The following is a 22,949-nucleotide window of genomic DNA, read 5'->3' on the forward strand; positions in this document are numbered from 1 at the left end:
AGCTCCTCCTAGTCACTCGCCCAGTCATTGTTTTCCCATACAGCAGTACAAGGGCCCTTGGCTTGGTCAGCAGGAATTGACTCAAGCCCCTCAAAGAGCAGCTGCTCGGAGACTCCGTTACTAAAGAATGAAAGGAGGGTGATGTAATTAATACCAACCAACATGGTTTTATGGAAAATCGCTCCTGTCATACTAACTGGATTTCTGTTTTGGATGAGATTGCAAGTATGGTTGGTAGAGACTGAGATGTCCATCGGCATTTGACTTGGCACCAGACGACATTTTGACTAAAAAACTAGCAAGATATAAAATTAATATGGTGCAAACTAAATGGATTAAAATCCTCACTGCTAAAGTTTGCAGATGACACAACTCTTGGGGGATGGTAAATAACGAGGAGGACAGGGCACTGATTCAGAGCAATCTGGATCACATGGGCACTAGCAAACAATTGGTTTTCATAGGACTAAACAAAGCCTGCAGGCCACCCTTACCGCCTGGGGGGCTCTAGCCTGGGAAGCAGGGACTCTGAAAAAGACTTGGGGGTCATGGTGGATACTCAGCTGACCATGAGCTTCCAATGCGATGTTGTGGCCAAAAGAGCTAATGGGATCCTGGGATGCATAGACAGGGGAATCTTGAGTAGGAGCAGAGAGATTATGTTACCTCTGTATTGGGCACTGTTACAACCAATGCTCAGATACCGTGTCCAGTTTGGTGCCCACAATTCAAGAAAGACATTGATAAATTGCAGAGGGTTCAGAGAAGAGCCAGAGAATGACTGAAGGATTAGAAAACCTGCCTTCTAGTGGGAGAATTAATGAGCTCAACCTTGTTTAGTTTAACAGAGAAGGTTAAGGGATGACTTGATTATAATCTATAAACGTTTTCATGGGGAACAAATACTTAGCAGTGGGCTCTTCGGTCTAGCAGAGAAAGGTCTAACACAATCCAATGGCTAGGAGGTGGAACTAGACCAATGGTTCTCAAACTGTGGGTTGGGAGCCCATTTTAATGGGGTCATCAGGGCTGGTGTTAGACTTGCTGGAGCCCAGGGCCGAAGCCTGAGCTCCACCCCCACCACCTGGGGCCAAAGCCAAAGCCCAAGGGCTTCAGCCCTGAGTGGTGGGGCCCAGGTTACTGGTCCCTCCCATCTTGGGCTGAAGCCTTTGGGCGTTGGCTCCCCCGAGGGCTGGGCTTCGGCAGGGTCAAGCTTTGGTCCTCCCTCCTTGGGTCACATAGTAATTGTTGTTCTCAGAAGGGGGCCATGGTGCAATGACGTTTGAGACCCCCAGAACTAGACAGATTCAGACTGGAAATGAGATGTACGTTTTTACCAGTTAAGAGTAATTGACCATTGGAACAATTCACCAAGGACTGGGGTGGATTCTCCATCCCTAGCAATTTTCCACTCAAGATGGGCTGGTTTTCAAAAAGACCTGCTCTAGGGGCAGGGCTCTAGCCTGCGCTGTACAGGAGGTCACACCAGGAGATCACTGTGGTCCCTTCTGGCTTTGGGATCGATGACTCCACCTGTGCTACTCAGACCTCAGTGGCTCAGGAGCCAAATTAGCACTCAACATTGCCCAGAAGAGCCACAGTCGTGTGACTCCATTGGCTCAGTTATTATTATTTTCCATCTATTATTCTCACAGCAGAATGACGGCCTGTGAGGCAGTAGGAACTGTCGGTGTGGGGGGTGGGAGAGCAGGCTGACTTTAGGTGAGGGACAGGACCTGAGCCTGTAACCTGAGCCAGGCAGGGGGTGAGGGGAGCGGGAAGCTGGACAAAGGGAGAGGGGGAGAGAAGGAGGGAGAGAGATCCTGCTGGAGGGGTTTTTAGTTTCAGTTTGGGGCTGGCTGGGAAGAGGCTGGGAACCGAGTCTGGGGTCTAAGCTCCTTGCCCTCCTGAGGGACCTGGCTGGGGGGTCCTGGTTGTACCTACAAGCCCTGCTTGGGACTGTGTTCCTGTTGTCTAATAAATCTTCTGTGTTACTGGCTGGCTGAGAGTCCCGGTGAATTGCAGGACGTGGGAGGTGCAGGGCCCGGACTCCCCCACACTCCGTGACACTGACCAAACGTTACTTATCAACTGCAATTGGTTAATTACGTAGTAAAAACATCCCAATTGGTTACTAACTTAGACTGGTTAATAATGAAATCACCCAGCATTTTCAAGTCACGTGCTGCAAGGAGCATTGACTAGCTGTTTGCAGCCCATGAGCCTCATTCGGAGTCTCGCTGCTCTAGGGTCTGGCCAGACACTCCTGCGCTGGGGCCCCAGCACTATGCACGCCAGCTATGGGTCGGGCTTGCAGAAATCCTACCACCCTTGCCTGGTCCCTGCCCCTTCCCTTCCCTGAGGCCCCACTCTCCGCTCACTCCATCCCCCGTCCCTCCTTGCTCGCTCTCCCCCTCCCTCGTCGCTCATTTTCACCAGGCTGGCCCCATGTGGAATGGGCACATTACATGGCAGGTACCTGCAGCCGGAGGCAGCAGGGGCTCAGCTGCTGCAGGCAGGCAGCGAAGCTGAAGAAATGGGACAGGTCCCAGGCAGGTGCAGTGAGGAATTGGGTGGGGCAGATCCCCAGGTGGGCAGAGAGGCAGTGAGAATCTCCAGGGGGTGGGAGGCCGTAAGGATCTTGGGGAGGCAGGGCAGAACCATGGGGGGGGAGCCGGATCCCTGTGGGGGACAGATTGCTGGGGTGGAGCCCCACCTCTGGGTCTGGAGAAGCAGTGCGGAAGGAGCAGGAGGCCGCAGTCGTTTAGAAGTCATTGTTTATTAGTCGTTTGGAAGCAGTTACTTTCCCTCTTTATAACATGTCCCACCCGAGCTATACCAAGTGAGTAACATGGAGAGGTGCGATTCCTTCTGGCCCACGGCTCTCAGGAACACACGGGCATCCAGGGCAAGAGGAAGGGCAGGTCCCAGCAGGGCCTCGGAGACACGGCAGGGCTGGGCTGGCGCTGGCTGCCCGTACAGTACTGCTGAGTGAGGGCGGGCGCATGGCTAATCCCATCAGTGTTAGTGACTTGGCTCTGCTGATAGTGCCAGCCCCTCCCCACGCACCGGGAGGGTCGTGTCCTCCAGCGCGAGGACAGGTCAGCCAATCAGATGGCCCTGTCGCAAAGAACTCTGGGGTGAATTTAACCCACTCACGAGCCCCTACTGGCCCCACTGGCATAAGTGTCTGAGCAGGAGGCATTCCCCTGCCCGCCTGCATGGAGCCCACGAACCCCATCCCGTGGCACCCTGCCCTGGGGCGGGCAGGCACGGATGGGGCTGACGGACACAAAGGTGGGGGATCAAGGCTGGCTAGCTGCTAAGCAGTCCCTGGCACGTGGCACCAATGCCAGCTGGACAGAGTCTTGGGAGCAGCTGGGATGTGCTGGAGCCGGGCGCTGCTGATGGGCCATTCGCCCATGTGCTGGCGGCAGGTGGAGCCCAGCCCCTCGCTGGTCTCTTGGAAACTAGCCCCCATCTCCTCCCCGCCAGGGCCCCTGGGGAGGGGCCCTGCCCAGAGAAGCCCCCGCCCTACGGAGGCCTGCCCGGCTCTCTCCGCAGGGAGCTTTAGCACCAGTGGGATCGTTGTTTCCCGCAGTTTGTTCTGTGCTTCCCGCTGGAGAGAGGGCGGGGACCCCCGGGCCAGAGTGAAGGGGGCGTCAGGGGCCGTGGAGTTCCCTCCGGGGGGCCAGCGGGGGGAGCGGGGGAGGGGGGCGGGATCACTGCTTTACTCAGGGTTTACATTCTAGACCATGCAGTAGCACCAAAGTTCATGAGGTTAATGGTAGCAGCCTGGCTGGGTTACTTCCGCTTCCTGCCACAGTACTTCCCTTGCGCACAGCCCACGCCACCTGGCAGGGGACAAAGGAGGTGTCAGTCCCAGCACTCCGAGCCCCTGGGCTTCCCCCAGACAGGGGCATGGCATGTGCTGCGCGAGGCTGCCACCAGCAGGCCCCCTGCTTCCAGCTGGGGCGCGCGGTGGGATGTGCCCCAGGCCAGGCACAATGCTGCGGGGGGCCCAGGCTGACGCATGTGCTGCTGCGTGAGGCAGCGAACATGAGGCTGGGGCAGGCAGCAACATGCCATGAATGAAGGGCTTGTCGCTGGGCCAATGCCGCCCTGTGGGCACAGCTGCAATGTGGGGAGACAAAGGCTGCTCCCAATGTGGGAGTGGCCTGGGGGCGCCCCTGGCAGTGGGGCAGGCTGAACCAAGCACCAAGGCTATGGCCTGGTGGGCACAGCAGCCGAGCCTGAGCATGGGCAGCATGGGCACCTCGACTGGCACCTGGAGCGGCCAGCGCAGCAGAACCAGGCTGCACCAAGTGACAAGGCCGGGGGAACCCCAGGATGAGGAGTCATGAGGCTTCTTCCTTCCAAGCGCAAACGGGCAGTGGGGCTTTCCCATCCTGCTCCCCCGGTGTGTGCCTTGCCCCGTCTGGCACAGTCCCTGTGCAGGGCACCTACCTATGTATCCCAGGGCTCCCAGGGCCCCACCATAGGTCTTGAGAGGTTTTCCTGTGGAGAGGCAGAGAAAACAACCCATCAGCACAGGCCCAAGGAGTGCGCAGCCCGTCCGTGGGCAGCAGGGAGCATGGGCCACCGGATCCCCGCTCTCCGAGCCAGCCACAGTCCCTGGGAGTCTGAGGAGGGGCGGTGGGCCTCATGGACCCCCTCTCCCCAGCACCTCTCACAAGGGGCACTTTGTGGGTGCAGCAGGGGCTGTTGGCAGCTCATCCAGGATGCCAGTTCCCAAAGGCAGCAGAGAGCGGCTCCCCGCCCCGAAGCCACGGACCCCTATCGACCAGCAGAGCAGTGACGCAGCTCAGCAAAGCGATCGACTCCCTTTGCCCCAGGGCCTGGCTGCAGCTGCAATGCACAGAGAGGTGCCCGCCCCTGCTGTGTGCAGCAGGCTGGGTGCAGGGCCCACCTCGCAGGCAAGCTAAGGCAGGGTTCCTGGCTGCAGAGGGCACCCTTGCTCAGGTGGGAGAAGGCGGTGGGTAGGGGTAGGGGTAGGGGTAGGGGAGCCCAGCACTGGAGCCTGGCTTGCCCACTGGAAGTGCTGTGTGCTAGTGATGGGCCCACTGCCTCCACAAAGCAGGGGAGTCTGGGCCTGCCGGAGCCATCCCACCTGACTGCTGTGGGGGTGCTGCTGAGGAGGGCGGATTTAGGAGCTAAGGCACTGCATGGGCAGTCAGGAGATGAGGACTCTCTTCCCTGGCACTGCCACCCAGGGCAATTCACTCTGGGCCTGGGTTTCCAGTGGGTGCACACGGCCTGTGGGGAATCTGGCCCCACGGCTGTGGAGTGCTGGGGAATCCAGGCTTTGGGAAGGGGCTGCAGGGTCCCCATGTATAACGCGAGCAGAGGCCCAGCCTGTGTCTGCTGGTTTGGGCTGCATGCGCCTGGGGCAGGGCCAGGCTGAAGCGGGTCCTGTCTCGGGTCCACGTCCCAGGGCCCAGGTACCGTACCTAAGGAATCGGGAATGGGCTGCTCTTACCCCATCCCCCGTTACCCTGGGGCAGCCCCGGAGAAGGTGAGACCTGAGCAGAAACCACTGTGCTGCAATGAGCCCTCGGGGAGAGCAAATGGCTCTGCGCTCACAGGCCGCACGCCCATCCCAGGCACGGTGCCCACCCCCTCACACTGGCGGCTGCCTGGTATCGTCCTCAGGAGCTGGGAGAACTGCCCCAGCTAAAGGCTGGAGATAGCAGGCTCTGGGTCCCCCCAGCCACACTGGGCTTCCCCAGGGAGAGGGGCTGGTTCTCCGGGCATCAGTGAGTCCTGCCTAGCCCAGCCCTGGCTGGCACGGGCACCCACTCACCACCGTATCCCAGCTGGCCAGCGAGTCCACCTGGAAGAAAGCAGAGTCCTCAGTGCCAGCCCTGTCGGTCCCTCACCCCCTCCTTCAGACACCACTGTGCTGAACTGGGGCCTCTCGCAGGGGACCTCGCATCATCCCCCGAGGGCTGCCCCAGCCCCACGGGCTCAATAAGTCTCCCAGACAGACCGAATGTATACGGCATGGACCAGGGCCCAGCCAGCGGGCACAGCCCCCTTGGCATAGGCCCCAGTCCTAGGACCATCCCCCTGGGCAAAGGCCCCCCTCCTGGGCCCCAGCCACTGGACACAGCGCCCTGGGCACGGGACCTGCCCGGCGATGTTGGCCTGGCCGCAGCACAATGTGGTGGAGCTATGCTGGGACCCCAGGTATGGCCAAGAGGCCCATGCAGGGGGATAGGGCCCTAGCCCGGGCTCGGGCCCGACTGCTAGGAGACAGGAAATGAGCTGACAAATATACCTGGGTAAATGGGAGACAAACCGAAGCCAGGAACTCCAGCCCCTAGAACAAAATGAGAGCGTGTGAAGCAGGGGTGAGCCACTGGCCTGGCTTGCGGAGGGTCGTGCCATGCACCCCACAGCATACTCTGGGCCTGCAGGTCACAGTAACACCCTTCCCCTGCTGGGGGCTGCCTGGCAGTGCCACAGGCTGTGCCAGAGGAGACCCAGAGCATGGACTGGCACCACCTTGGGCCGCAGCTCTCCTGGCCCCACTCTGGGCAGGAAGATGAGCCCCCAGGCTCCAGTCCTCATCTGATCACAGCAATGGCTGTGAATGCCTGGCCCCATCCCCCCAGGGCACCCAAGGCCAGGACATCTGGCTGTATGGGGCCCCGCTGGCTCCTGTGCCCTAGAAAGCCCTCCCAGGCCATGGCTGGCTAAAGAGTAGTTTGGTTCCCTGGTGCCCAGAGCACATCGCCCATAGGTCCTGGCAGCTTGTCCGGGGACTAGCCTGCCTGTTGTCACGGAGTCACCGGGCGATGCTCTGGAACTACTCCATAGGAAGCCAGTCAGGACTCTGGGGAGCCTCCTCTCTCTGAGCGCACTGTCTCCAGGGCAGGAAGCTTACACAGCTTCCACCTTCCTGGGTCTGACCTCAGAGCATTCAGCATCCCCTTCCACACCGTGCGCTTCCCAAAGCGACTCCGCACAGGCGGGGTCCTGGGGAAGCCAGAGGGCCCTGCACCCCAACTCCGCAGTCAGACGTGACTCTCAGCCAGCCAGTAAACAGAAGGTTTATTCGATGACAGGAACACGGACTAAAACAGAGCTTGTAGGTACAGAGAACCGGACCCCTCAGTCAGGTCCATCTTGGGGCCAGGGAGGCCAGAGCCCCATCTGGCCCCCCTCCATTTCCCCAGCCAGCTCCAAACTGAAACTCTCCAGCCCCTCCTCTGGCCTTTGTCTCTTTCCCGGGTCAGGAGGCCACCTGTTCTCTTTGTTCTCCAACACCTTCAGCTGGTACCTTTGCAGGGGAGGGCCCAGGCCATCAGTTGCCAGGAGACAGGGTGTTGGCCATTCTCTGTGCAGACACCATCACGCTGGCCCTCTAAGGCTCTGCAACAATCACACGCCCTTATCCCACCACCTAGATACTTAAGAACTGCATAGGGGAAACTGAGGCACCCACACAGTATGCAGAGAAAACATTATGGATATTCCCACTTCGTCACACCTGGGTTCACTCCTCCTGCCAGAACAGCACAGTCTAGCTTCTCCAGCACCCTACCTGGGGAGCAGCTAAAGAACAGGGCCATGCCGAAGGCAGCACTGGCACCAGCATCCCAGCCCAGGGAGGCTAAGGCATTTCCTAGGCAATGCCCGGCACAGCCGCAGGCGGGCACAGCATGAGATCCCCCCAGCCCCATTCACTCACCTGGCTGCAGGCCCCCAACACCGAACCCTACAACAGCAAACACAGTTAGTCACTAACTGACAGCAGCGCCCGTGTCACAACATCCCTGCCACCTCCCCCCACAGCACCCCCTGCTGGGAGCGGCTGGACTGGCATAGCCAGGAGCCCCCTCCCCCCCAGCCAGCACTCCTGCCCCACTCCCCGCAGCACCTGTGCTGGGAAAGGCTGGGCTGGGGTAGCGGGGAGACTCCCCCCCAGCCAGCACTCCTGCCCCACTCCCTGTAGCACCCTGTGCTGGGAGAGGCTGGGCTGGGGTAGCGGGGAGGCCCCCCCCCCAGCCAGTGCTCCTGCCCTGTTTCCTACACTGACGCTTGATGGGAGGCCCTAAGTCTAGAGATGCTGCTCCTGGTGTCCCTCCCGCTGCAAGTGGCAAGGCACAGCTGGCTGATCAGCTGAGGCCAAGGGCTTTGGGGACTGGCCAGAGGAACGGGGCACTGGTGATTGCTGCTGGTGTCATCTGGTGCCGCTCCAGTGAGGTTCATCTCATAGGCCCACATCCCTCTCCCCAGGACCCTCCCTCCCCAGGGCTGCTCTGCACCAAGAGATGCCAGCGTCTGGAAACAGGCTCCTCACAGGACTGCACCACATTGAGATGGGGGGCGGGGGTCAGCCTAACAGCCGGGGGCTCCCTGCAGTCCAGCCACAGCCCAGCTGGGCACAGAGAGAACGTTTCCCTCATCTAATTACAGCTCCCCTGTGCTGGGCTGCCCCTCCTGTGTCCACGCTTCACAACCAGCTGCACAGGGAAGGGCGTGTGCTGGGGAGGCTCGTACCTGGCTGCACCAGCCAGGCCACCATGCTCGGGTACTGAGGGGATGAGCAGGGAGAGGTGGCTGCTCGGGGCACATGCCATCACCCTGCAGCCTCTGACGGGGAAAGCTGCCTGGACCAGCCAGGTGGGCAACCAGGGACTGGGACCCCCAGATCCATGGACAGAGCCAGAATACAAAACAGCATGACAAGGCAGGGCTGGATGAGGCAGGGCTGGGCTCACAGCCCCCAGACTGACATGCGGCCCAGTGACAATCTCCTGGGACCAGTCACAGCTCAGAGGGCCTTAAGTGCAGGCAGCCCAGATCAAGCTGCTCCCCATGGCCTGGTGAGAGGCGCTGGCCTGGTGTGAGCTGACAGCTGGGCCAGGGAGAACCCAGGTCCTGGTTTATTGCCGTGGCTGCAGACGTGGCATAGGTTGCCTACCTTTGTTGGATGGTAGTAAGGGGAAAGCACATGGGAAATACAGGACAAGACTGTATTTCATGGGCCATTTTAGGGACACACCATTTTTCTGAGCACCACCTGGATTTCTCTTCAAGTGAACATTTCTACTGCCCTGCCCTCAGGTGTCCAGTGCAGTTACCACCTGTGTCAACGTAACGTTCCAGTGGCCAAGGGATGGCCCTCAAACTACGGGACAGGAGCCCGACCCATAACCTGCTGGGCAAAGGCTCCCCGAGTAACTCCCTAGAGACACTAACACTGCACTTTCCCCAGTGAGCCTGCCCCTACAGCACCCCCTGCTCGGAGCCAGGTGCTCCCTACAGCCAGCGCTCCTGCCCTGCTCCCTGCAGTGTCCCCTGCTGGGAGAGGCTGGACCCAGTGGGGCGGGGCCAGTTACATGGCTTGAGAGGTTTGCCACTAGCCTCTGGATACAGAAACACTGTGGCACAGAACAGGTGGGAAATTCACACCCTCAGCATTCAGCAAACCTTAGCATCCCCGGCTTGGTGATGGGGGTGGGGGAGGCCCCAAGTGGGCACAAGCCTTTGGCTCGTGGCTCCATGACAGTGTGGGGGGCCCAAGGTGCTGAGAGCTCGATGGATGGGGGCCCTCAGGGCAGCAGTGGAGTCTCCTGGCTCTGAGATGCTACGAAAGGAACATCCCTTCATTGCCACGATTTGGGGGCTGCTTTGGATAGGACTGAGGGGCAGCGGGGTGGGGGCCCCCTTCCCCTGGGACCAAGGCAGGCGACATTCCCCAAGACTGGCATCCTGCTCCGGCACTCCGTAGCCATGCACCCTGCCATCTGGGGGAGGCCATCCCTCCCTACCCCCCCGTGCCTAGCAGGGGCCACCCAGTCCTGAGGCCAGGAGCTCTAGGAACTGGCCCAGCAACCTCCTCCCCACAGGGCCAGGCATGGAGCAGAACAGGTGCTCTTGGTAGTGCGCATGAGAAGGCCCTGGGACATTAATGTGAACCTGTGCACCAGGCAGACACACACGTACGCATGCACACCCCCCCCCAGGTATACACGCACATGTGTACAGTATGCACACACTCAGCACACATGTGCGTGCAGGGCTGTCCATGCTAACCGAAGCACTGCACCTGGCCCTGGAGAGATGTGTGCAGGTCTGGCTGCTCTGGGGGGAACATGGGCACACACTGCTATGTGGGGAGGAACCAGGCCCTATGAGCCTCTAATGCTGGCTGACCCTCGGCAGCCCAGCTCCAGTACTGTGGCCTGCCAAGCAAAGGCTCCATCAGCCACCGGCCAGTCCAGATGCTTTGAATGGATGACAGGGGATGGATCACTCAGTAAATTGCCCTGTTCTGTTCACTCCCTTTGAAGCACCTGGCATTGGCTGCTGTCAGAAGACAGGATATTGAGCTAGATGGATCTTTAGTCTGACCCAATATGGCCGTTCTTAGGTTATGTCTGCCCTGTTCCCCTCAGTAGAAGAGGGGTGTGGAACAGCGCAGGAGCAGCGGCTATGGGGAAGCTGCCTTTGCTGGATCCAGCCTAGGCTCAGGAGGCCCTAGCTCCCTAGAGGGGCAGTGCAGGGCAGGAGAGGGGCAGAGTTTCACAGCCAAGGCCGGTGGGTGGAGACAGGGGCCCCAGGATGGATGTTGGCGGCTGCGGCCGGAAGTTGCTGTCAGTCTGGAGAGACAGGTGGCTGGCTCTGGGTGTCTGTGCTGAGCGACAGGACAGCTCCTCAGCCCTCCCCCCAGAGGGCAGAGGGGAAGAGTGGGCAGGATGGGCCACAGTTGATGGAGGGCAGAGAAGAGCCACTGGCTGGGCCAAGGTGGGGAGGTGCCTACCGTACTTTGGAGGCTTGGCGCCTGGCTGCACGCCCAGCTGGGGAATCCCTGCAGGGTGAGAAGAGCATTGCAATTAGAGTCAGGAGCCACATGGCGCCCAGTGCCCGCCCATCGCCAACCCGCCTTACTTGGCTTCAGGGGACAGATGGCGCATGGGTGATTGTTCTGCCCTTCACATGCAGAGCCACCTGCTACTGCTCACAGCAGGGCCCAACCCTCCTCGTGCTTCGATGCCAGAGCTGCCCCAGTGCCCAGGAGATACCCTCTGAGGGGCATCCCATTGTGCTGTGGGAGGAGTCCGTGGGAACCAGCACCACTGAGTGACAGGATATGCACTTACCTGCTCCAGGTATAATGCCCGTGCCTGGCACTCTTCCTGCACCGGGCACAAAGACTGGCACTCCCCCAGTGCCCGGCGTTACAACTGGCAGCCCACCAGCCCCCGGCGTTGCGACTGGCAGCCTGCCGACCCCAGGCACTAAGCCTGGCACCCCGCCGACTCCAGGTGCGAGGCCAGCACCTGTGGAGAGGGACGGGGGTTAAGGCCAGAAGAGCAGGCTGGGGTGGAAGGGGACACGAGGTGCCTGTGTGGGCTCAGTGTGAGCATTTCTGAGCATAGCCCTTTGCATTCCTCGCACTCACTCCGCATGGGGGTGGGGGGTGGTGATGGGCAGCCAGGTGGAGGGCTGGAGGGAAGGTGGGGAGGGTCGGGCTGGAGGGCGAGGGCTTGAGGAAAGCAGGGAGGGTCAGGGCTGGAGGGGAAAGGCTGGAGGGAAGGGGGGAGGGTCAGGGCTGGAAGGGGAGGGCTGGAGAGAAGGGGGAGGGTCGGGGCTGGAGAAGGAGGGCTGGAGGGAAGGGGGAGGGTCGGGGCTCGAGGGGGAGGGCTGAAGGAAAGGAGGAAGTGTCAGGGCTGGAGCGGGAGGGCTGGAGGGAAGGATGAGGGTCGGGGCTGGAGGGGGAGGGTTGGAGGGAAGTGGGGAGAGTCGGTGCTGGAGGGAGGGGGAGGGTTGGGGCTGGAAGGGGGAGGGTCAGGGCTGGAGAGGGAGGGCTGAAGGAAAGGGGGCAGTGTCGGGGCTGGAGGGAGAGGGCTGGAGGGAACGGGAGGGTCGGGGCTGGAGGAGGAGGGCTGGAGGGAACGGGAGGGTCGGGGCTGGAGGGGGAGGGCTGAAGGAAAGGGGGCAGTGTCGGGGCTGGAGGGGAAGGGCTGGAGGGAACGGGAGGGTCAGGGCTGGAGGGGGAGGGCTGAAGGAAAGGGGGCAGTGTCGGGGCTGGAGGGGGAGGGCTGGAGGGAACGGGAGAATCGGGGCTGGAGGAGGAGGGCTGGAGGGAACGGGAGGGTCGGGGCTGGAGGGGGAGGGCTGAAGGAAAAGGGGCAGTGTCGGGGCTGGAGGTGTAGGGCTGGAGGGAACGGGAGGGTCGGGGCTGGAGGGGGAGGGCTGGAGGGAACGGGAGGGTCGGGGCTGGAGGGGGAGGGCTGGAGGAAAGGGGGCAGTGTCAGGGCTGGAGGGGGAGGGCTGGAGGGAACGGGAGGGTCGGGGCTGGAGGGGGAGGGCTGGAGGGAACGGGAGGGTCGGGCCTGGAGGGGGAGGGCTGAAGGAAAGGGGGCAGTGTCGGGGCTGGAGGGGGAGGGCTGGAGGAGGAGGGCTGGGGAAGCCCCACTCACCGTACTTGGCTGCTTTGGCAGCTGCTTTAGCTGCTGCGGGACTGAGTCCTGGGGAAAGAGCGAGAGGCAGGGATCAGAGTCCTGCCCTGGCGAACAGCCTGGCTCATCCACTCTCTCTCCTCTGCCCAGCCAGGCCCACAGGCACCACTGCCCCAGCCCAGCTCTACCTCTGCTGAACCCCTCCTGCTCTTCCCCTTACACCAGTGCAGCCTCCCTCTCCGGCCGTGTCTGCACTGGCACGAGGGACCCAGCCTGCTCACAGGGGCACAGCAGCCTGTGTCTGTCTGATCCATCCCTGCGCAGGCTCAGCTCACACGTTGGCACCAGCGCCTGCCCCCTCAGCGGGCACAGCAGCCTGTGTCTGTCTGATCCATCCCTGCGCAGGCTCAGCTCACATGTTGGCACCAGCGTGGCGCTGCCCAGGGAGCTGGGCCAGTGGGATCAATGGCTCTGAGCCTGGGGGGGGCTGGGAGGGCGCTGACTCTGGGCTGCTCAGACACCAGCACAGCCTGGCACTGCTGCCTGCCTGTGACACAGCCAACTCCACCAGCTCCCATTTGGTTACGGGCAGGTCCCAAGCCCGTGCCTGAATCGCAGTCAGCAATGAGCCGTTGGCAGAGCTGGGAGCTGTATCCAGATCCCGGTCTGAGAGTGGGAGAATGGCAGGACTCCACCCCAGACAGGCAGGGGCAGGAGGTTGTTCACCGGAGGGGTCACTCAGAGAGACCAGCAAGGGGGCAGGGGTGCACTCAGCCAAATCACTGTCCAACCCTATCGTATGGTACCAGGGAGTCCAACACACTCATCCGCTACTGGAAAAAAATGAGATTGTCTCCAACTCTGCCAGCACCTGGGATGCCTCCGACTCCACCGGGCACCAGGCCTCCAACTCCACCAGGCACCAGGCCTCCGACTCCACCGGGCACCAGGCCTCCGACACCGCCAGCTCCTGCAGAAAGTTAGATATGTGAAATGCAGCCGTGGTCTGGGAATGCAGGGTCTATAAAGGTATGGAAGATGGCACAGACTGAGGTAGGTAGAAAGTGTGGAGCTTTCAAATAGCATGCAGGTGGACTGTAATGGAGAGCGATGCTCAGATTGCAAAACACTGGGTGCAGTATAAGAACCGATTAAAAGAGAGAGAGATCTGTAGGGAGGTGGACAGATAGTGGGTGGGTCTGTTTGGGGATGGCTGGATGGACAGTGGGCAGGTCTGTTTGGGGACGGGTGGATGGGTCTGTTTGGGATGGGTGGATGGATAGTGGATGGGTCTGTTTAGGGATTGGTGGATGGATAGTGGATGGGTCTGTTTGGGATGGGTGGAGGGATAGTGGATGGGTCTGTTTGGGATGGGTGGATGGATAGTGGATGAGTCTGTCTGGGATGGGCGGATTGATAGTTTATGGGTCTGTTTGAGATGGGTGGATGGATAGTGGATAGGTCTGTTTGGGATGGGTGGAGGGATAGTGGATGGGTCCGTTTGGGATGGGTGGATGGATAGTGGATGGGTCCGTTTGGGATGGGTGGATGGATAGTTTATGGGTCTGTTTGAGATGGGTGGATGGATAGTGGATGGGTCTGTTTGGGATGGGTGGATGGATAGTGGATGGGTCTGTTTGGGATGGGTGGAGGGATAGTGGATGGGTCCGTTTGGGATGGGTGGAGGGATAGTGGATGGGTCTGTTTGGGATGGGTGGATGGATAGTGGATGAGTCTGTCTGGGATGGGCGGATTGATAGTTTATGGGTCTGTTTGAGATGGGTGGATGGATAGTGGATAGGTCTGTTTGGGATGGGTGGAGGGATAGTGGATGGGTCCGTTTGGGATGGGTGGATGGATAGTGGATGGGTCCGTTTGGGATGGGTGGATGGATAGTTTATGGGTCTGTTTGAGATGGGTGGATGGATAGTGGATGGGTCTGTTTGGGATGGGTGGATGGATAGTGGATGGGTCTGTTTGGGATGGGTGGAGGGATAGTGGATGGGTCCGTTTGGGATGGGTGGATGGATAGTTTATGGGTCTGTTTGAGATGGGTGGATGGATAGTGGATGGGTCTGTTTGGGATGGGTGGAGGGATAGTAGATGGGTCCGTTTGGGATGGGTGGATGGATAGTGGATGGGTCTGTTTGGGGACTGGTGGATGGATAGTGGATGAGTCTGTTTGGGATGGGTGGATTGATAGTTTATGGGTCTGTTTGAGATGGGTGGATGGATAGTGGATGGGTCTGTCTGGGATGGGTGGATGGATAGTTGGGGGTTTTGTTTAGGGATGCGTGGATGGATAGTGGATGTGTGTTTGGGGACGGGTGGATGGAATTAGCTGCATTATTTCCTAAGAGGCTCTCCAGACTCCACCAATCCCTCAGTGCAGAGAAGAGGAGTTTCCCAGCTGACATCATGATGGGTTCTGGGCTAGTACTCATCTGAGGTGCTGAGTTGCCCATGTGTCATATGTAACACCAATAGACCTGTTTGCCGGTAAGCGGAATCAAATCTGTGGCCTCTGGAGCTTAGTGCCTGAGCCTCAGCTAAAAGTCATGTGGCCCTTAGCTAAGGCTGTAGAACAGACTCATTAATCTCGCTCTAAGTGGTCCAGGAGGTGTGTGGGTTACATATACATTGTGGTCAATACATACCACCCCCCACAAAGGAATCTCTGCCTCAACTGGGTTGGCAAGGTGATTGCCCTCAGCATGTACCATTACTTCTGGTCTGTTCACATGTGGCTCAGGCAGTGGTCTCAGCCCTTCTCAAGAGGGACCAGAATGCTCTGAGTGGGAGGGTGCTACAATCTGGAACCCCAAGCCCCAGCTCTGGCCATGACCCCCTCCTGCAGAGACTCGCAGGGAGCCAGCAGTCGCAGGGCATTGTGGATAGCCCGAGGAGGAAGAGCCAACTCACCGTACTTGGCTGCTTTAGCTGCTGCTTTGGCTGCTGCTGCTGGACTGACGACTCCTGGGAACAGATATGTGTGGAGAATGAGACTCGGGTGGAGACGCATTCCCCAGGGATGGAATCCAAGAGACCCCTGGGCATATCCCATCACAGAAAAACCTTGTTCCTGCAGCATGCTCTCGCACAGCAGGGACAAAGGAGATGCACCTGGGGATGCGCCAGATTGCAGCAGGGCATCATGGGACTCTTAGCCTTCCCCTGCAGTGGCCATTACAGATCACTGCAGCAGTGAGGATCCCAGACCAAGTGGCAAGTCGTATCTCCCAGTTAAAGCAATAGTTACCTCCAACACCGGGCACCAGGACTCCACCAACACCAGGCACCAAGCCTCCAACTCCGGGTGCCACACCTGGTATGCGTCCAGCCCCTGTTGAGAGGTTCAGTGGTGAGGCCAGGGCAGGAATCAGGACTGTATCCCCCTGTACTCGAGGGCCCATGATGAGGCTGTAAAGGGTGCCCTGCCATTAGCTTTAGAGAGATATGAATGGAGATCCTGGTTTGCCATCTGCTCCCCCATTATCCTCTCAGCCCATGACCAGGCAGGCATCTTACTGCCTGCTCTGGGAGTCCGGCTCCGATAGGGGCCATCCAGCCATCCCAAAAGAGACCCACCCACTATCCTTTCCATGTCAATCTATTCACCCTTGTGATGCATAAGAAGCAGGGCCCCAGTGAAGTGCCCAGCCCCAATGCTCAATGTGCCCCACTCTGGCAAAGGCAGGTGTCATGCGCTCCGTGGACATGGTAGGGTGCAAGGCTGCTACTAGCAGGTCAGACTGTTGTACCAGATATGGACTGCCCACAGAGCTTCCTTCTTGGAGAGACACATCAGAGATGTTTCTTCCATGAGATCCTTTAATGCACTCTCTGGCTCTAGCTGTGATCTGCTCAGATAAGGATGTTACACCTAGCTCTAACTCGTGGCTGATCAGTATAGGACAATTTAGCATTCATTACATCTCCCCCTTCAAATTCTACATTCCCACCAGTACAGATCAGATTGTTCAGTGTCTCTAACTCGTATTGGTTTTCTAATTACATGACCTGAATACATAACAACTAGGTCATCTGTCCGTCCATTGGCTGCAACAACTGTCTTTGGTCAGTTTGGAATCTTTGAGTCTTCTTATTCTGCATCTGCCATCTGTAGAATTTGCTCATTGATTTTTCGTTCTGAGGAACAAAATGTAGATGTTGATCGCTTCTAGATGTTGAATTCTCCACTGTTGGTCTCAATCACATAAGATCGGGGGGCTGAGTTCTCTTTTTTTATAACAGCTGGAGTTGTCCATCCTTTTTCTCCATCCTGTTTGACACAAACATGGTCTCCAGGTTCTAGATCCGGCAGGTGCCAGAGTGATTTCTCTTGTAAAAGTTTTCCATAAGCTCTTTTTGCCTTTGTATCCAATTTGGCTACCGTCTTCATGTCTGGCCACTTTGGCGATCAATTCTTTTCCAAAGTTGGAGCAGTAGTTCTGAGTTGTCTTCTCACCAGGAGTTGTGCTGGACTATATCAAGTAGCCAATATTGGTGTTGATCTGTAGCTCAGAAGACCAAGGAATGGATGTTCCTGCCTTAGGATTTTCTTGGGTGTCTGTACAGCTCTCTCAGCCTCTCCATTTGCTTGTCTGTAATGTGGGCTACTAGTCAGGGGCGGCAAGCCGCGGGGGCACTCTGCCGGTCGCTGAGAGGGCAGCAGGCAGGTTGCCTTCAGCGGCATGCCTGCGGAGGGTCCGCTGATCCCGCGGCTTTGGCGGACCTCCCACAGGCTGCCGCCGAATTCGCGGGACCGGGGACCTCCTGCAGGTAAGCCGCTGAAGGCAGCCTGCCTGCCGTGCTTGGGGCAGCAAAATGCCTAGATTTGCCCCTGCTACTAGTAATACGATCAACATCATATTTAGTTCAGAATGACTTAAATTCTGCTGCAGGTAATTGTAGTCCATTGTCGTGCACTAGTTGTTCTGGAATATCAAAGTGAGCAAAAGTGCATTTCTGTTTCTCCATAACACATGTTGTGTCTTTCAATTACATTACTTCTATATATCTGGAAAAATAGTCCACAATGACCTGGTAATGATATCCTCTGAATTTGCATAAATCTGCAGCTCATCTCTTCCAAGGTCTCTCTGGTAGGAGTGTCTGTGCACTGCATGATCTACCATTGTCTCAAATTTATTTGTACTGAATCTCTTTCTAAAGTCCAATATCATCAAATCCTCTAGGCCCATGATGGCTGCCCCGCTGTGGCTGAGAAGGTTGTTGGTCTTTGATCACACACACCCTGAGTGCCCAGCTTTTGTCTTGTGTTACTGGTGAAGTGGCCCGTGCAGTTCGGAATACCCCCAGGGCTAGTCAGAGCTGTGTCAGCGACTTCAACTCTGGGAGGGGCAGAAGGGGATTGTAAGTCCCTTCTGAGATGATGGTCACATCTGCTCCTGAGTTAATATTAAAGTTAATAGTCTCCCTATGAATATTCCGTTTCAATCTCCAGGCTGTCATCACATGTGATAGATTGTTTTAACAATGGCACTTGATCGTCTGGAATGTTAGTCAACTCCCTGACTGCCTTGGTATGGCAAACAGTTACAAAATGTCCACGTTACTTACAGGTGCATTTACTATACCTTGCACCTTTGACTAAATATACATCTGCAGGGCTATGAATTTTTCCATGTTTTGTACATTCTGTCTGAAAGGCTTTGTAGTTTGCCTGGGACTCCCTCACAGCCTCAGGGTTTTTGAGGTAGTGCCTTTTTCAACTCATGCTGTGTCTGTTTACAGCTTCTAAGTTACTTTCAGATGGTTCAAGTTGCTCCTGCCTTTTGTACTACTTTTTGACAAGCTCAGCCTGCTTTGCTCTCTGTGTAGCTGTGAGTAGGTTTAAATCCGTCTTTAATTGCCATTCATGTAGCAGTAGTTGTCTGTTGACTCAATAACCAGCCTATCTCTGATATTTTCATGTTCTGCATTCCCAAAATCAGTTGTCAGCCAATACATGCAGAGCTATTATAAAACATTCAACATTTTCTCCTGGTTCTTGAATTCTCTGGTGGCAACATGCTCTTTCGTAAACTACATTTTTCTGAGGTATATAGTATGCCTCAGACATAGAGAGGGATAGCTCAGTGGCTGGAGCATTAGCCTACTAAACCCAGGGTTGTGAGTTCAATATGTGAGGGGGCCACTTAGGAATCTGAGGCAAAAATCAGTACTTGGTCCTGCTAGTGAAGGCAGGGGGCTGGACTCAATGACTTTCCAAGGGCCCTTCCAGTTCTAGGAGATTGGTATATCTCCTATTATTATAATAACCCTTTCCTAGACCTCTTTGTGACTGTCGGCAGTAAAGGTAAAAGATTTAAAGATATGCTCTGTCTGTTTCCCACAGCATCAATTAACATTGATACTAGACTATCCCCCAGTTTCCTTATGGAGTCTTGTAGCAATGCAAAAGCTTGAAAAATGTGGCTTCCCGTCTGTCCATTCTGAAGGTCAGAGAAGAGTGGCACGTTGATGAGATCCCACAACCTTTGTTGCTTCTGTTTGCAACCTTTGCTGCTGTTTTCCTTTTGCTTCTGTTCTCCTCTGGCGCTAGTTCACTTTCAACACCATGTTGTAGACAGAAAATTGCACGGTTCCTACTACCAGATACGGACTGGCTACAGTGCTTCCTTCAGAGAGAGAGACACTGGAGACGTGTTCATTACAAGAGCTCTCAGTGCTCTGTCTAACTTTAGCTATGACCTGCCCAGATAAGATAAGTGACACAGGGCTCCACCTAGTGGCCAAAGAGTAAAATATAGTTTAACATCCTGTTACAGCGGGGATAGGTCTGCAAAGGCCTGGGCTGTGCCTGGTGGCATCAGAGACATGTAAGGGGAATGCAGGCTGAGCATTCCCCTGCAGGTGATCCCCTGTGCCATGGGACCCTCGTCTCCTGCTGCGCAGCACGGACGGGTCTCCGTCTGCGCTCCATGCTGACGACCTTCCTGCACGATGGCCTGTCTGAATTAACAGATGCCAGTGATGCCAGAGGCTACAGATGCCAGCAAAAAGGATTCTGTCCTGCAACTGAGGAGCCCTGGGGGAAAGGGCATAGTTGCAGAGCAGTAAGAGAGGAGGAGCTCACTCACCGTATGCTGCTGCTTTCGCGGCTGCTTTCGCTGCTGCCGGGCTTACAGCTGTTTGGGACACAGTATAGAGAGAGTCAGGGCTCTGAGGTGGGGAGAACACAAGCCCACAGGCCCGTCGACAGGGCCAATCATGCAACTTCACCTCCAACTCCTGGGACACCACCGACACCAGGCACCACGCCAGGGATCCCGCCGACACCAGGCACCACACCAGGGACACCAGGCACCACACCAGGGACACCAGGCACCACACCAGGGACACCGGCAACACCGGGCACCAGGCCTCCAACACCAGCTGCGCCTGCAGAGTTAAAGGAGAGAAACCCAGTCCCACTCAGTTCAATTCTGCTGCTGTGCGCTCCCATCATGTCAGACACACTGTAAACATCCTATGCCATCCTGCCCGTTCCTCTCAGCCCTATACGAGAGGGTCAGTCCGATGGGATAGGGATTCATTCTCCAGGGGGATGAAGACTAGAGAAATGCCAGTGTGCGCCAGTATTCAAATGGGCAAGTGGGACGACCTGGGTAGCTATAGGCCAGGTAGCCTGACATCAATCCTGGGCAAAGTCATGGAAGGCTGACACAGACTGCAGCTAGGAAAGTATTAAGAATGGCAGCATGGCATGCAGCATGGTCAGAGAAGAGATTCTGTCAAACAAGCCTGGCATTGTTTGTGAGGAGAATACAAGTCTCGGTGACAAAGACAACGATGTGGATATTAACAGAGAGGTGTGGCTCCTTCACAGTGCCCAGCCAGAGCGAAGACAAAGCGGGAGGCCAACAGGGGCCAGTCGTGACTCTCAGCTCCTCAGCACTTGGCCCCTGACTAACGTAAGGTGCAGGGGGGAATTTTAATTTACGTTGTTGGTGATAGCTCCCTCTGGGACCAGGTGTCAGTGGGAAATTATCTGTAGCAGAACCTAGCTCTGGGAGATGCCCTCCCTTCCCTTGCCCTGACTACCCCTCATCTCCCTACCTGACACCCCTTCCTCCACCCCAACATGCCCCTCCCCCTGACCATCCCTCCCCTCCTTCAGTTGACAGCCCTCCTCTCCTACACCTTGACACACGTCTCCTCTCCCTCATCCAGAGTGCTCCTCCCCTCCTTCACCTGACACTCCCTTTCCTCTCCCCCAGCACGCTCCCTGCCTCACCCAGCACCAGATGGCAGAGCTGGCTTGAGGTCAGCGGAGCCAACTCAGCCAGCGTTCCACCACATGGATTCCCCCTACAGCAGGAATTCCCCATGGCCCTTCTCTCCTTTCTTGCATGCTGCAGCGTGCGCTTGATGGACTGCGAACTGAGGCTGTTATGTATGAAGTGGATTCACACAGGCTGATGGAGCTTGTGAAAGTAGAATGAATTATATTGTAAAAATAGAAAGGATTAAAGAAATGCTGTAGACTTGCAAGGGGGGAGGGATAGCTGAGTGGTTTGAGCATTGGCCCACTAAACCCAAGGTTGTGAGTTTAATCCTTGGGAGGGAGATTTGGGGATTGGTCCTACTTTGAGCAGGGCATTGGACTTAGATGATCTCTTGAGGTCCTTTCCAACCCTGATAATCTATGATTCTATACCTTAAAATAAATAATGTTAAAATACAGGTGTCAGGAAAAGAAACATTAAGGCATAAACAATGAGTCCACATAAGCTAATGGTGAAACATTAGTAAGGAAATTAACTATGTACATCTAGCCTCCAGTGAACTTGTCAAGTTTGCTCCCATTTTATCTGTATAAATTGCGGTAGTGTGGGTCTTGCATGGTGCTCACATTATCTGGCTGTGCTAATAAAACAGTGTTCCAACAAATTGTGAGTCCTGAGTCTGACTTTGACAAACTGAAAAGATCATGCCCCAGGCCCTGGCAAGGGGGTCTGGGAATTCACTGACCTGCACATCCCAAACAACTACGCCCGCAGCCCTCCAAACTGAGCCACGGGGCAACAGCCTGCCCAGAGTGACAGGGGAACGCGCTTTGTGCCATCATACTGTCCTAGGCTTCCCCACGCTCTCTGCTGGCTGCGGGGAGCCTGGCTTGTAGCCAGAGCTGGGCTTCCATATCGCTTGCTGCCCACCCTGCCCCCCATCGCCAGTGGACATAATGCAGGAGCTCTCTGCCACGTGCTGCAGGACAGGGTGAAGCTCCCAGGGGAACAGGGAGGGATGTGAGTACTTCCCAGACATGACAGTGGCTCTGCTGATCGCTCCCAAAGGGACAGACGGTCTCTGGGCTCGGGCCCCAGGAGCGACATGATTCCAGGAGTGACAGGTGGGCACCCCATCACTACGGGCTGCATGGAGGGAGAAGGCGGAGGGAGCCAGCTTACCGTACTTGGCGGCTTTTGCTGCTGCTGCTGCTGCTGCTGCCGCTCCCAGTGGTATTCCAGCTGTTTGGGACACAGCAGAGAGAGAGTCAGGGCTCTGAGATGGGGAGAACACAACCCCACAGGCCCATCGACAGGGGCGATCATGCAACTTCACCTCCAACTCCTGGGACACCGCCGACACCAGGCACCACGCCAGGGACACCAGGGACACCGGGCACCACACCAGGGACACCGGGCACCACGCCAGGGACACCGGCAACACCGGGCACCAGGCCTCCAACACCAGCCGCACCTGCAGAGTTAAAGGAGAGAAACCCAGTCCCAGTCAATGCAAACTCTAGTGCCAGCGCAGCCGGGCCAGTGCAATTCTGCTGCTGTGCGCTCCTGTCATGTCAGACACACTGTAAACATCCTGCGCCATCCTGCCCGTTCCTGTCAGCCCTATACGAGAGGGTCAGTCTGATGGGATAGGGATTCATTCTCCGGGGGGGGAACAATCTTCTCCAGCAGGAACTAGGGAGGGTGTTAAAAAGCAACTGCTAAAGTTATACAAATCTGTCAGATTGGATAACATACACCCAAGAGTCTAAAAGAGCTGGCCAAGGAGGTCCCAGAGCTGTTGATAATACATCTTCAAACCCGGGCAAGTCCCAGAAGACTAGGAAAATGCCAGTGTGCACCAGTATTCAAATGGGCAAGTGGGACGACCCTGGTAGCTATAGGCCAGGTAGCCTGACATGGATCCTGGGCAAAGTCATGGAAGGCTGATTCGGAATGCAGTCAGGACAGTATTAAGAATGGCAGCATGGCATTCAGCATGGTCTTAGCATGTGAGGAGAATACAGTTGGGGAGACAAAGGCAATTATGTAGCCATAACAAAGGGGGGACTGGCACCTTCATGGTGCCAGGTCAGAGTGCAGAAAAAGGAGGCAGCCAACGGGGGCCAGTCGTGACTCCCAGATTCTCAGAACTCGCTCCCAGACTAAGATAAGGTGTGTGTGTGGGGGGGATTTTAATTTACATTGCTGGCGATAGGTGCCTTTGGGACCAGGTGCCAGTGGGAAATTATCTGTA

At 57.0% G+C, this 22,949-nt stretch overlaps 1 protein-coding gene across 18 annotated transcripts in view; it reads right to left on the reverse strand.

The window, feature by feature from the left end:
- Window positions 1-2,760: 2,760 nt before the first annotated feature.
- The window catches only part of ELN (elastin), an 82,278-nt gene continuing 62,089 nt past the window's right edge, over window positions 2,761-22,949 (reverse strand). For 9 of the 18 annotated variants that reach the window (XM_050929185.1, XM_050929186.1, XM_050929183.1 and 6 more), the window contains 15 exons: window positions 22,029-22,166; window positions 21,875-21,934; window positions 19,686-19,844; window positions 19,544-19,591; window positions 15,697-15,780; window positions 15,360-15,413; window positions 13,309-13,407; window positions 12,459-12,506; window positions 11,136-11,315; window positions 10,796-10,843; window positions 7,718-7,744; window positions 6,302-6,343; window positions 5,825-5,854; window positions 4,468-4,518; window positions 2,761-3,854 (listed from right to left, as the gene is read on the reverse strand). In XM_050929185.1, coding sequence (XP_050785142.1) covers window positions 3,805-3,854; window positions 4,468-4,518; window positions 5,825-5,854; window positions 6,302-6,343; window positions 7,718-7,744; window positions 10,796-10,843; window positions 11,136-11,315; window positions 12,459-12,506; window positions 13,309-13,407; window positions 15,360-15,413; window positions 15,697-15,780; window positions 19,544-19,591; window positions 19,686-19,844; window positions 21,875-21,934; window positions 22,029-22,166 — 1,118 coding nt within the window. In that variant the 3' untranslated portion in view covers window positions 2,761-3,804. Of the gene's footprint in view, window positions 3,855-4,467; window positions 4,519-5,824; window positions 5,855-6,301; window positions 6,344-7,075; window positions 7,399-7,717; window positions 7,745-10,795; window positions 10,844-11,135; window positions 11,316-12,458; window positions 12,507-13,308; window positions 13,408-15,359; window positions 15,414-15,696; window positions 15,781-19,543; window positions 19,592-19,685; window positions 19,845-21,874; window positions 21,935-22,028; window positions 22,167-22,949 lie in introns of those variants that run through there. The other 9 variants (XM_050929197.1, XM_050929192.1, XM_050929198.1 and 6 more) reach the window with 6 other exon arrangements.

Source organism: Gopherus flavomarginatus, chromosome 19 (assembly GCF_025201925.1).
Source record: "Gopherus flavomarginatus isolate rGopFla2 chromosome 19, rGopFla2.mat.asm, whole genome shotgun sequence".
In the NCBI taxonomy this organism is placed as follows: domain Eukaryota; kingdom Metazoa; phylum Chordata; order Testudines; family Testudinidae; genus Gopherus; species Gopherus flavomarginatus.